This window comes from Eleginops maclovinus, chromosome 14 (genome assembly GCF_036324505.1).
Source record: "Eleginops maclovinus isolate JMC-PN-2008 ecotype Puerto Natales chromosome 14, JC_Emac_rtc_rv5, whole genome shotgun sequence".
Classification (NCBI taxonomy): domain Eukaryota; kingdom Metazoa; phylum Chordata; class Actinopteri; order Perciformes; family Eleginopidae; genus Eleginops; species Eleginops maclovinus.
Window position 1 is genome coordinate 8,970,954 of NC_086362.1, and position 13,325 is coordinate 8,984,278.

The window sequence follows — 13,325 nt, forward strand, 5'->3', positions numbered from 1 at the left end:
AGGAGTTGAGAGAAGAAGAGAGGAAGACAGCAGTGGAGAGTGAAGGAGAGGAGAGCAGAGGAGGAGGAGAGAAGAGAGGAAGACAGCAGTGGAGAGTGAAGGAGAGGAGAACAGAGGAGGAGAGATAGTGAAGATGAGAGGAAGACAGAAGTGGAGAGTGAAGGAGAGGAGAACAGAGGAAGAGGAGAGAAGAAGAGAGGAAGACAGAAGTGGAGAGTGAAGGAGAGGAGAACAGAGGAGTGAGAGAAGAAGAGAGGAAGACAGAAGTGGAGAGTGAAGGAGAGGAGAACAGAGGAGTGAGAGAAGAAGAGAGGAAGACAGCAGTGGAGAGTGAAGGGGAGGAGAACAGAGGAGGAGGAGAGAAGAAGAGAGGAAGACAGAAGTGGAGAGTGAAGGAGAGGAGAACAGAGGAATTGAGAGAAGAAGAGAGAAAGACAGCAGTGGAGAGTGAAGGAGAGGAGAACAGAGGAGTTGAGAGAAGAAGAGATGAAGACAGAAGTGGAGAGTGAAGGAGAAGAGAACAGAGGAGTTGAGAGAAGAAGAGAGGAAGACAGCAGTGGAGAGTGGAGGAGAGGAGAACAGAGGAGGAGAGATAGTGAAGATTAGTTTAGAGAGGAAAAGAGGGGAAGAAGAGAGGAACACAGGAGTGAAGAGATAGTAAAGAGGAGATCAGAGGTGAGATAAAAGATTCAGTGAGTTAAGAGACAGTGGTAAGAGTATACTGTGTTGCACTACACACTGCTACAATTCTGTTCCACTAGTAAATCCACAGATGTTCTCTGTGGTGGCTATGATTTGAATTGTGTTCTTGTGTTTGCTTGTTTGTTGATTCATTAAATACAAGTAATTAAATATGCTTGTGTTTGTTGTATATAAACATTTAGTAACGTGCATTTCAATGTAGTGTATTAGCCCGGGAACAGTGGTGTTTGGTGTTCGTTATGTCAGAATTCACTAGCACCTCCTATAAATAATCAGACCCCCCCATTGCCCCCCCAACAATAATTTTCTGGAGCCGCCCCTGTTCAGCACTTGAAGGATTGGCTGACAAACTAAAGGGGTAGCTTTGGATTTGCTCTATTCTTGGTTGTTTTGCATGGAGGTAACTATGGAAGTAGTTGTTATACACCTGTGTGTGAGAGGAAAGTCCATCAGAGCAAGGTTAAACCTTTTTCAATAATTTGAATTTTTTGAGCTTTTATTTTGAAGGTTTCCATGCATTGGTGGTTCAGTGGTAGAATTCTCGCCTGCCACGCGGGAGGCCCGGGTTCGATTCCCGGCCAATGCAACATTCCTTTTAGGCATCGCGGGATGTGAGGCATTCAGCACTTGATGGAGTGTATGACAAACTAAAGGGGTAGCTCTCGATTTGCTCTATTCTTGGTTGTTTTGCATGGAGGAAATTATGGAAGTACTTGTTATACACCTGTGTGTGAGGAAAGTCCACCAGAGCAAGGTTAAACCTTTTTCAATAATTTGAATTTTTTGAGCTTTTATTTTGTAGGTCTTCATGCATTGGTGGTTCAGTGGTAGAATTCTCGCCTGCCACGCGGGAGGCCCGGGTTCGATTCCCGGCCAATGCAACACTCCTTTTATGCATCGCGGGATGTGTGGCATTCAGCACTTGAAGGATTGGCAGACAAACTAAAGGGGTAGCTTTGGATTTGCTCTATTCTTGGTTTTTTTGCATGCAGGAAACTATGGAAGTAGTTGTTATACACCTGTGTGTGAGAGGAAAGTCCACCAGAGCAAGGTTAAACCTTTTTCAATAATTTGAATTTTCTAAGCTTTTATTTGAAGGTTTTCATGCATTGGTGGTTCAGTGGTAGAATTCTCGCCTGCCACGCGGGAGGCCCGGGTTCGATTCCCGGCCAATGCAACACTCCTTTTACGCATGGCGGGATGAGATGAGAGGCATTCAGCACTTGAACGAGTGTCTGAGAATTAAAGGGTAGCTCTCCATGTACTCTTTTCTTGAGTGTTTTGTATGGAGGAAACTATGGAAGTACTTATGGACCATGCAGTATGAATCATTCACTTATGACTCATAAGTTATGAGTCATGTAGATATTAAATCAAGAAAATTGGTATGAAAAACAACAGAAACAGTAAATATTCAAAGCAGACTATGTTATAAAAAATATAGTATACAATCAGAACCGGAATCCCTTTATTGGTCCCACAGAGGGGAAATGTAAATGTGCTACAACATCAACAGAGCCAAAGACAGCTTTACAAAAGAAAATATGCATTTAAAAAATATTAAGATAAAGAAAAACACACAATTTACAAAATACACACCCTGTAGTGAGATATGGCAGCCAGGTAAATATTGCAGTTATTAAAAATGGCATATTTATGTTTATATATTGCACATAAATTGTTATTGCAATACTAGTCAGTTTTTTGTTGTATATATGGGGGGTGTACTAAAATATTATTAGGTAAAGTAATATATAAAATGTAAATAAAGCAGTAAAGCATTGTGGATCTTACGTCATAAATGATTTGCGCGGTCAATTTGAGCTGTCAACTGACAAGATGGATCGATGGCTAAAGACAGGGTCAGTTAAAAGAAAATTAAATCACAAATTTGACGTGACAGTCAAGGTGCATCGTCCTGATCCAGGAGATCCAGCAACTACAAGTGGTTCAGCCGCAGCGACAAGTGATTTTGTGTGCGTTACTGAGTCCCAAGAGAGCGGTTCTCAGTCTAACCACCACCCGGCTGAAAGCTGTGAAACTCGGCTTGATCGCGGAAAGTCCAGCGCTAAAGTGAAGAGAAAATATCACAGCGACTACATAAAATTCGGATTTTTCTGGACATCTATGCTACACTCTATACTAGTCATTTTAAGACAGTTTGAGAAACACTTTAAACGTATAATATATTAATTTCAAATGTGGCATTTTACCAAAATACTCACAGACCACTAGGGGTCGCTCACGGACCACCAGTGGTCCGCGGACCACTCTTTGAGAAAGACTAGCAGGACAGTAAACATACTTCTCTACTACTCCTGAGACTCTTGTTTGAATGTGAGTACTGTTTGGGCCCTGCCTAAGTTCCATCCTGCAGAATCTGCATTTCCGGTCTGTGCAGGAGTCATGTACAAGAGCAGCATACTTCGGGATGAAAGGCATTCAGCACTTCAAGGATTGGCTGACAATTAAAGGGGTAGCTCTCCATGTGCTCTTTTCTTCGTTGTTTTGCATGGAGGAAACTATGGAAGTACTTGTTATATACCTGTGTGTGAGAGGAAAGTCCACCAGACCAAGGTTAAACCTTTTTCGATAATTTGAATTTTTCGAGCTTTTATTTTGAAGGTTTCCATGCATACAAAATATTTAGTCAATAGGAATGCTTCAATTAAAATGTGCTGATTTTAAATGTGTGTACTTTCCTACTCCTAAAAACTAGTTCTGGACCATTGGCATTGAAGACATCTCAAGCAATATTTCACAAACACCTTTAATAGTATCAACACTAAAAATACTCTGTACAATGTACAAACGTACAAAACGTTAAACAAACGTTGAACAAGAGAGACAGCATCCAATTAACTCGGAAAATGTTATAGAACCATGAATGACTCCGAAGCTGTTTAATTAAAGTGTAACTCTGGTGTTATGGGACTCATAGCCCTGTTGTCCAACATTACATGCCTTCTATTAGTAGGAAAAACAATGAGAACATTTGGTACAACTCAGAGCAAAAAGTGTCCTGGCAGCTAAAGCTAACCTTATGGGACATTAAAACTAAAACTGAAACAAAAGCCAACTCTCCACTGTCAGAACGTCAGAAGTAGCCCGCAAAACTGTTTTTCACTGTTGATGTAGCCTAGATCTAGAAAGCTGCTAGCTACCATTGCTATGTTGTTACATAGGCATAAATATGGACATTACTACCCATGGAGATAATATGGACATTACCGCTGCACTGCTCGATCGTTGCTTTTTGTAAACAAAACAAAGTAACAAGAACAACGTTTTCGCTTCTGTGGGTATAGTGGGATCTCAGCTGCTCCACCCTTTTCTAGAAATAAACAGAGGTGAGTGGCTGCCTGCGGAAATATAAACTTCATACGGCTTTCCACTGTGTTTGAGTTAAACACGCTCTGTGGTGCCAAGTTTAGGCCGTGTGTCCACCAAGGCGTTTAAACTTGTTAGAACTTGTTATATACCTAGTGCTTGAACGACAGACAGGGTGCAATCCAGGCTTTTTATTGTAGAAAAGGCATGACAGAGTAGAAGCAGAGTAGTCTGCTCTTTCCACACTCTGTATGAGTCATGTTGGCGGAATGTTTAACTAAAGGGTTTTTGTATGAGAAGAACAGAGACCAACAGGGATTTAACATATGAATATTGCCCAATTCAGACTCCAAGAAAATGTTTGGAACTGTGAGAAACATCAGGACATGGGATGTGAGGCATTCAGCACTTGAAGGAGTGGCTGACAAACTAAAGGGGTAGCTCTCGATTTGCTCTATTCTTGGTTGTTTTGCATGGGGGAAACTATGCAAGTACTTGTTATACACCTGTGTGTGAAAAGAAAGTCCACCAGACCAAGCTTAAACATTTTTCGATAATTTGAGATGTTAAAGCTTTAAATTGAGCGGAACTCATGCATTGGTGGTTCAGTGGTAGAATTCTCGCCTGCCACGCGGGAGGCCCGGGTTCGATTCCCGGCCAATGCAACATTCCTTTTTGGCCTACCATGATGAGATGGGATGAGAGGCGTTCAGCACTTGAAGGAGTGGCTGACAATTAAAGGGGTAGCTCTCCATGTGCTTTTTTCTTCGTTGTTTTGCATGGAGGAAACTATTTAAGTACTTGCTATATACCTGTGTGTGAGAGGAAAGTCCACCAGACCAAGGTTAAACCTTTTTCAATAATTTGAGTTTTCGGAGCTTTTATTTTGAGGGTTCTCATGCATTGGTGGTTCAGTGGTAGAATTCTCGCCTGCCACGCGGGAGGCCCGGGTTCGATTCCCGGCCAATGCAACACTACTTTTAGTCATGGAGGGATGAAATGAGAAGCTGTGACATTACTTTAACTGACATAAACTGGTACAAGAATGGGTGAACTCTACAAAAAGCCATAAGTGTTTTGTTTTGTTATGACATCTAAACTTTTTTTCCCCTTTGTTTCGTCTCTACTTTGTGAACAGAGACCGAGCAGCCTCCTCTCTCCACAGATGTGGACACGCGTTGCTATAGCAGCTTACTCAACCTGGTTCCCCCTGAAGCCTGCTCTGTGGCTCTTATCATGCACTGTATGCTGGAGCAGGTCTGTGTATGTATTGTGAGTTTGAAAGTGTAGTGTGGGATCAGGGGGGTTCAATGCTTATTTACCGCAATTTGTCGTTTTCAGGTAGTAATTTCAACAGAGCAGTCAAGTCCATCTAAGGAGTCCAAACCTCACAATGGTCCTTGCTTAGACTATCAGCTGGTCAGCTTCATGCTTCAAAGCTTCCTGTCTCTGGTACATGCAAAAGAAGAGAGAAGCCACATGTTGAAAGGCTTGCTGACTACAGTGCAAAATGAAGACTACCAGAAGGTATAACGGCTACACACTGAAACAAAACTGTCTCGGTCTGTAATATTTAGCACATGCTAACATATAAATTGTTTGATAATGGTTGGGTATTCATCTGATGCATTGGTGGTTCAGTGGTAGAATTCTCGCCTGCCACGCGGGAGGCCCGGGTTCGATTCCCGGCCAATGCAGGATTCTCTTTTTTTCCCCTTACTGGGCTGAGCTGGACACTTTGAACACAAGAGCCAATCCCTGCCTACCACTGTCGTGTTGAGAGTGCTTTCACTGAAACACACTGTGCAGGGTGGGCTTAAACTATGTGGTGCAGGGAAGGCCACATATCTGTCGTTCAAGCCCCCGCCACACACCAGTGGTGGGGGGAGGGCTTGAACGACAGACAGGGTGCAATCCAGGCTTTTTATTGTAGAAAAGGCATTACAGAGTAGAAGCAGAGTAGTCTGCTCTTTCCACAATCATACAATGAGAGTTGGCGGAATGTTTAACTAAAGGGTTGTTGTAAAAGAAGAACAGAGACCAACAGGGATTTAACATTTGAATGTTGCCCAATTCAGACTCCGAGAAAATGTTTGGAACTGTGAGAAACATCAGGACATGTTGCTTGTTTTTATGTTTGAAGCACCATGGTAGGTCTTCTCAGTGAAATAATGCGGGGCTAGGATAACTTCAGATGCTTGTACACCAACCATTAGCTTATAGGGAACACTGGTTCTCAATCGCTAATTTAAATTTGGTAGGAATTTGTTTTTGTTAATATTTATTTATATATGTATTAAAAAAGTATAATGTATGTATGTTGCATGCTTTGACTCTTCACAGAAATGAATTATTCTCTCATTTGTCTCTGCTCTAATCTCTTTTGTGCCAGAGGCTAGAGGAGAAGTTTGGAGAAGAGGGAAAGGAGAAGCAGAAGAAGTTTGTGCATCCTCTGGTTATCAGACACCATGATGAGAGGGCACTGCGATTGACGAATATCAGTGCAAGTAGATTTAAAAGATATATATATATAGATTGATATGGCTTGTATAACTGTGTATTTTATTAGTTAAGTTGGAAAAGACAATTTTTGTTCAAAGCAGCCCGGATAGTTTGAGTAATCTTGTTGCTGTTCTGAACTTATTTTTACGAATGTGTTTATATGTGTCCTTCTTAGGCGGTTCAGGGTTTCGATCCGGCGGAGGTGGAGACATCAATGATGCGGTTTTCTCCAGTGTGGCAGCTGATCCACTCTGTTGCTCAGCCGAGGAACAGCAACTCCTCCTGGAAGGCCATCAAACAGCAACTACAACATTACTGCACAGATGGTCAGAAACAATTTAATTAATGAATTATTATAATCTGTTTGTCAGTCTTTGTTTCTATGGGAAAAATATATTGATTGATCAGTTTCAAAATGATATTATCATGTTATGATATCCCACAGATGTTGTTTCATGGCTGGAGGTGGAGCGGTTGGTTCATCAGAGTGTGTTTGAGAGTATGCCACTGACTAGACTGGACAGTAAAGGTGTACTACTTAAGCCACCTGGAACACTGGGACCAGCACAGGAACAGATGACTACATCAATCCCCTGGGACAACCCACTATCCTACTCTAAACAACAGCTTAATACCCTACAGACTAAAGGTAAGTCAATGAATTACTGTGATGATGTGACTGTAGCTTACAACTGTATTCAAGATACTGAAACATGCCATATCTCGTTCTAAATTCCAACTTTAGGTTTGACCTTTCTCACTGAAGATCCTGGTAACATGAAGGTATTTTTCTTGATGTTCATAGTACTGTAGGTTTCAAAAATAAATAATTGGGAGCTAGGAGAGGGTGGTATATTGAAGGAAAAACTCCTGAGAACAATTTACTATAAAGAACTTGATGGTTCTCTATTGAATTGTAAAGTCTTATATCTGAGTAAATCACTCTAAAAATGGTTTTCTTTTTTCAGAAATGATGCCTTGAATGCTCTAATAAAAATATACTATGCAATAGGACTTTTCAAGTAAATACTCTGAATTTAAGCCCAGTATCACAACATAGAGATTTGGTGATGTTATAGCTTTTGTGAATTGAGAATTATAAAACAAGCCACATTTCTCGGGAACCCTCACCTTATCTTAGCGAAGAGGTGCCCCTGGGGGATGTGTTTTCAGAAACATTCTGTTCCAGGTAGGTCTCCCAAGGCAAAGTGGTCTCAGGCGAGGGGCCAAACCAAGATAAGTAAATGTTCAAGAAAAGACCAATGAAACGCAGAGGAAGAATGAATGGTACCCGGCCTATAACAAGCCCCCCGGGGTCCCCTTTTTGAGCCAAGCCCAGGAGGAGGATCCGTCTGCAAGCATCTGGTGGCCGGTTTGCCACAGCCCGAGAAAGCTATGCGGACAACACCTCTACTTCTCAGTCCCACAGGAGAAACCAATGGGGTTTGGTGCGCTGCTAGATGGAGGGGTAGGAATGAAAATTGAGACCATGTTGGCAGATGATTTGACCAAGGTGGAGCATGTAGATGTTAAAGATAAGAGGGCCAAGCACTGAGCCTTGCGGCATGCTTTGGTTGACTGGGGCTACAGTGGAGCTGGAGTTTCTGATGGTGACAAACTGTTGGCTGTTGGAGGTATGAGTGGAACCTTCAGCACTCATTGGATGCTTTCGCAGCAGACTGTGAAGTGGCTGGGATGAAATTCACTCCTCTAAATCTGAGGCCATAGTTGTCAGCACAGTTTAACTGTCTTCCCTGAGTTAATGATTCCTTGCCCCAAGTAAAGGAGTTCAAGTATATCAGGGTCTTGTTCTTGAAGGAGTGGTCAATGGAGTGAGCTGGGCCGGAGAATTGGAGCACAGGGAGCAGTACTGCGGTCTCTTTCCTGCACCACAGTGATTTAAGAGAGACTTTTTAGAGAATTACTTAGTATTTAATCATACAGTTGATACTTTTACTTGAAGGTGTACGGCTTTTATTTTGGAAGTTCCTTTTGCTGAATATTACCCCCGCTCTCCCAGCTCCTTGATTAATTTTGTTTAAATAAACAATGACCATAACATTTTGTCGTTAGTCTTCCCCTTTTTAAGTGTTATAATAAAAAAAGTGACTGATTTGTTCTGGATTTTGCTGGATCTCTCCCCAGAAGACTAGAAGGGTGTGTTGCCACCTGGATTTATGTGATATCCAGAGTTGTAGGCTGAGGTCTCTGTATGACTGGCACTATGCTGAACACCACAGTGCTTCCATCTTCCCACAGGTGAACAATTAATGATCATCACATGACATTTGTATTTCAGCTAAAGTCCTACATTTTTGGATTGAAACCCTTCATATTATTTTTTTCAAATGTATAGGTACTGCAGTCAGCCTCACAGGATTACTGCTGCTTGGACACCTTCAGGGGAAGTCATAACCACATCCTTTACATTTTCTGTCACAATCCGATGAGCCCTTATCGGCAGTGCAAGGAGATCTGGGAGGTAGCCCTTCACACTGATATCAAGTTCAGGTCAGAATGCAAGTTCACGTTTTCACAGTGTTTTTCTTCTAATAGAATAGTTTTTTTAGTGTGAAAACATACTCAAATAAACTCCCCATAAACAGCAACATTAGATTATACAGGAACAACATTTAGATAAATGGATCATATGTGGACTATTGCACATATTTAAATGTCATTGTTACCTTCTGATAGGAAGTACGTGGAGCATGTGGCAGGAAGCATTTCCGATTGGACAAAAGCGGAAGAATTAAAGAGAGAGGCAATGCAACTCCAAAATGTCAGGCCTGCTCAGGATCTGGAAGGTACCGAAGCTTGTCAACATAACGCTTTGGTAACTGTGCATTACCACCTTACTAATATGCTGGTGGTTTTCTTCCTGGACCAGATGAAAAGGCGACAGATTCTGCAGAGAGGGAGGACACACTGGAGCTGGTAATCAGAAAAGGCTCTCTAAAAGTCAGTTTACACAAACACATGTACATTCACTATGCAGTTGGCTCTGTCCTGTCTTTGTTAGCAAGGTTGTAACTTTTTGAGATAAACAAGATAGGATCGCTTAACAGTAGTCCAGCCTGCTTGCTATAAAATCGTTTATTAATCACTCTGGGAGATGTGGTGCAATATCCTGCATTAAAGTTAAGAAAAACAGCTGTGGAGATTTTGTATTGTCACAACTTCCAGAATCTCATACCCAAGCATTTACTTATCCTAAGAGGGTCGTGGATGGCTGGAGCTGATCCCAGCTGAAAAGATCAGTTATGGTAAGCAAATGTCGGCATTCTTCGTATATTAAAATGTGCTTTATGATACAGGCCCAGAAGTTGGAGCAGGAGCAGCTGAAGGAGGAAGAAATGACCAAGAAATCAAAGAAGGAGAATGCACCGAAAGGCAAACAGCAGAAAGAGGAGGCTATGTCGACAGACAACAAGAAGAGTAACACTTTGCCCAGTGGTAAGAAGAGCAGAGCAGGCAGCTCAGCCAGGACTCTCATAGAGTCCAATAACACCACAGCACCCCCCTTGGAGGAAAACAAAGCACTGCATACATCAGAGGAGCCATTCAAAGTGAGGGCACACAGAGTAAACCATGAAGCATAACATGTATAGTGGCTGGTATGCTCATCTTATTACAGAGAGATGTGGAAAAATAATTATAGTAACCTTTGCGTGTGTGTGTGTGTGTGTGTGTGTGTGTGTGTGTGTGTGTGTGTGTGTGTGTGTGTGTGTGTGTGTGTGTGTGTGTGTGTGTGTGTGTGTGTGTGTGTGTGTGTGTGTGCGTGCGTGTAGGGTTTCACAGGCTATAGCATGGAGGGAAAGTTGATCCGTGTTGCAGGTCGTCTCCATTACCTTTTCCCTTCAGACGGAGGACACATCACTGTGGAGAATATCAGCTTTGTTGAAGGTATTCACACAAAGTCGAGGTTGTAGAAGAAGCTCCAACAACATCTCTTTGCCGTGCTGCATAATTGATAAAGTCTTGACATTGTTAGGGGGGTTTCATGAAAAGCAAAAAGCGACTCAGCTTTTCTTGCTCGGTGGGTGCATTATCCACATGCATTTTATTCTGTTTTCACTCAGGTTCCATCCTAATGAAACTGGCTGTGAAGAAGGATGGACATTATTTCTGCACGCACATCAACCAAATTGTTGTTGATCCAGTAAAACCTCTCCCTCAGCCCCAAGATAAAGAAACCAATGGCAGAAAAGACGATTTCAAAGGTAAAGATGGTAATCCTACTCAAGACAGTAGGCCTGTTATTGTCACTTTAAAATGATTTTCATCCAGTTGTCCAGTGTAGCAAAGTACAGATACTCAAGTACTGTATTGGAGTACACATTTGAGTTACTCAAGTATCTCTATTTCCTGCAACTTATTTAGTTATATGTTACTGCAGAATCAACACTAAAGCACTTGCACTACATTTGAATGATAAAACGTACTGACTTTACTATATGTATGGTGTGGGGAAGTACACGTACTGAAATATTTGTAGTGTTCCATTCTTGCACCTCTAAATGTGATTTTTATGGATAATAATGATGAACAAACCACTTTTTATGCCTGTGTGTCCTTTTTAGTGTCTGAGCCTGTGCAGCCTGTGAGAAGAGTGAAACAGGGCTCCCTCTCAGCAGTCTTAGACAATGGAATCCATCTCTCATACAGTTTCTACGGTCCAACAGGAGAATATAGAGGTGTTTCACTTCAACACATACAATTTAGTTAGTATTTAAATATTTCAAGCTTTGCTTCAAATAGAAAATAATTGGAATATCTCCATACTACAACATTTCTCTTATTGTGTCTTGATTAAACAGTGTCGAATTTCCTTCACAGTGTAGACAGCATTAACTGTGTTTCTGTTTGGTGATGTTCAAGTGAGTCCTCAGGAGAGCACAGAGGGAGGGGCCCCAGATTCCACCTCCTTTGTCCCCAACTGTCCCCCATCCTCCACTTACTGCTCAAAGGGGACAGATCTGGACTCAGTTCCCTCCAAGAAACACAGCCCAGCCAGCCACACCAGACCTCCACTTTCCCAGGTTCCACAGACTCACGTGATCATTTCAAACCAATGTCATTTTAACCATGACAAACACAAAAGTTAAACTGGTCTCCAGCCTCGATATGAGATAGTAAAAACAATCTTGGGCATAATTACCTATAGTTTTGACCTATACTACATGTGAATATTATATTGCTCTTATGATTGTATTGGTCATAACCTACGTTTGTGTATGACTGTAGTCTAAGGTGTGTGAAGGCCGGACAGTATTACCATCGAGTCCATTCAACAGCCTCAGCCTGTCTGTACCTAACGGTCTGCTGCTGCAGTTCCTGAGAGAGGATGCACCAGGTCAGTGGGGCACGTTTCTGAAATGTGTGTAGTGTAGTTTCATAAAACTGCATGTGTAACAATGAAGTGAAATAGCCCTGACATTGGTAGAGATGCACTCACAAATTCAATTTTACAGCACTGATGAGAGATAAAAGATGAGAACAGAGCAGAATAGAATGAAGACCTGTTGATGTGGCTTCAGTTTGTTTTTAATGCATTCTGTGTATTCCATTTCAATTATTTGAGACTCGAGCTGCAGACAGTCATTCGTGTTGAATGGGTTTGCCGTTGTTAAAATGTGTGCCTTATATTCCATACAGTCTGTATTCCCATAGCTGTCTGGAAAATAATTATTAAATGATTTATTTGTTTTTGTTTGTCCAGGAGTGTCCTCAGAGGAGCAGGGTATGTTGGTGAAACAGTCCTTTCCTCTTCATGGTGAAGGAGTTGTTGGGCAGCTTCAGGACGCTTCCCTCTCCAAAGAACTGTCCCGCATTGTCACCAGCCAGGGAGCTGTGATCCGAATCATGAGAGATGGGTCAACAGAGGTAAGAATGTTGTAAACACGTTCTTACACAGTCATACATACCTGTATGACTCCTACTTTGACAATGTATGACACACACATCACTCAAGTCACATGTGCACTGCAGGTCCTGTTTGCTGATGGCTCAGTCAGCTTCAGCCAGGATTCTGGTCCGGTGTGGGTTCCTGACTCTGAAGTTGAGGAAGAAACTAAGGACAGAAAGAAAGGTAACAGTGAAGCACCACTGAATAGAAAAAACTATGAGCATCACTGAGCACATGATTCACCCAAACGTTGTATGTTTTGTGTGTCTATACAGGGCTGAGCTCAGAGGAGGAGGCTGGTTTCTGGTTAACAACGACTCCATCTGGACGTCGCATCTACACTGTGGGGACGACACACCAACACAAACCTGCTACGCCTCTCCTCGCCTTTGAGGCCACAGACCCCTTCACCCACGAGGTAAGAGAGCAGTACCTAGACGTTTATGATTTCAAGTTGAGATGCATTACAATGAATTCCATGAAGTCGTTTTGTCAGTTTTTTTTTTCAATTAATCTAGATGTTATTTTTAGTCGTGGGCATAGATCGTTTCAAGGAGGGGCTCCTCTATATTTCAATACATTCAATCTGTCAGCATAATTGTCCGAGCATCTTTGCGTGTGTTGCTGTGTCAGGTGATGCTGAGCCGCGAGGATCTGGTGGTTTCTGTCCAGAACCCTGACGGATCTTTAAGTGTGGAACATGCAGACGGAACCAGGATCACTAGCCTTTACCAAAACAGACCACCAAGCACGCCGCAGCACACACTGCCGCACACACTGCCGCACACAGGTGAACAGCATACACATACACAAGCATATACACACTCAAACATGTGCTTAATCTTTAAACTAAGGTTATTGTGTTTATCTGACCTGAGTCCAC

General features: G+C 42.2%; 1 protein-coding gene and 6 non-coding genes across 7 annotated transcripts in view; all 7 read left to right on the forward strand.

Annotated features, from left to right (window-relative positions):
• Positions 1-13,325, forward strand: part of spag17 (sperm associated antigen 17) — a 29,155-nt gene that overhangs the window by 8,577 nt on the left and 7,253 nt on the right. Inside the window, exons 10-29 of the mRNA XM_063900309.1 lie at positions 5,171-5,289; positions 5,374-5,559; positions 6,425-6,535; positions 6,710-6,860; positions 6,980-7,183; positions 7,280-7,317; positions 8,680-8,793; positions 8,891-9,045; positions 9,232-9,341; positions 9,425-9,495; positions 9,852-10,103; positions 10,326-10,440; positions 10,617-10,757; positions 11,118-11,231; positions 11,416-11,576; positions 11,782-11,890; positions 12,257-12,420; positions 12,526-12,625; positions 12,718-12,860; positions 13,076-13,232. Coding sequence (XP_063756379.1) covers positions 5,171-5,289; positions 5,374-5,559; positions 6,425-6,535; positions 6,710-6,860; positions 6,980-7,183; positions 7,280-7,317; positions 8,680-8,793; positions 8,891-9,045; positions 9,232-9,341; positions 9,425-9,495; positions 9,852-10,103; positions 10,326-10,440; positions 10,617-10,757; positions 11,118-11,231; positions 11,416-11,576; positions 11,782-11,890; positions 12,257-12,420; positions 12,526-12,625; positions 12,718-12,860; positions 13,076-13,232 — 2,715 coding nt within the window. The remainder of the gene's footprint in view (positions 1-5,170; positions 5,290-5,373; positions 5,560-6,424; positions 6,536-6,709; positions 6,861-6,979; positions 7,184-7,279; positions 7,318-8,679; positions 8,794-8,890; positions 9,046-9,231; positions 9,342-9,424; positions 9,496-9,851; positions 10,104-10,325; positions 10,441-10,616; positions 10,758-11,117; positions 11,232-11,415; positions 11,577-11,781; positions 11,891-12,256; positions 12,421-12,525; positions 12,626-12,717; positions 12,861-13,075; positions 13,233-13,325) is intronic.
• trnag-gcc (transfer RNA glycine (anticodon GCC)) lies at positions 1,218-1,288 on the forward strand. The gene has a single exon. It is a non-coding gene; the product is annotated as a tRNA-Gly (tRNA).
• Positions 1,513-1,583, forward strand: trnag-gcc (transfer RNA glycine (anticodon GCC)). The gene has a single exon. It is a non-coding gene; the product is annotated as a tRNA-Gly (tRNA).
• On the forward strand, positions 1,809-1,879 carry trnag-gcc (transfer RNA glycine (anticodon GCC)). The gene has a single exon. It is a non-coding gene; the product is annotated as a tRNA-Gly (tRNA).
• trnag-gcc (transfer RNA glycine (anticodon GCC)) lies at positions 4,627-4,697 on the forward strand. Its single transcript has one exon. It is a non-coding gene; the product is annotated as a tRNA-Gly (tRNA).
• trnag-gcc (transfer RNA glycine (anticodon GCC)) lies at positions 4,933-5,003 on the forward strand. The gene has a single exon. It is a non-coding gene; the product is annotated as a tRNA-Gly (tRNA).
• Positions 5,659-5,729, forward strand: trnag-gcc (transfer RNA glycine (anticodon GCC)). The gene has a single exon. It is a non-coding gene; the product is annotated as a tRNA-Gly (tRNA).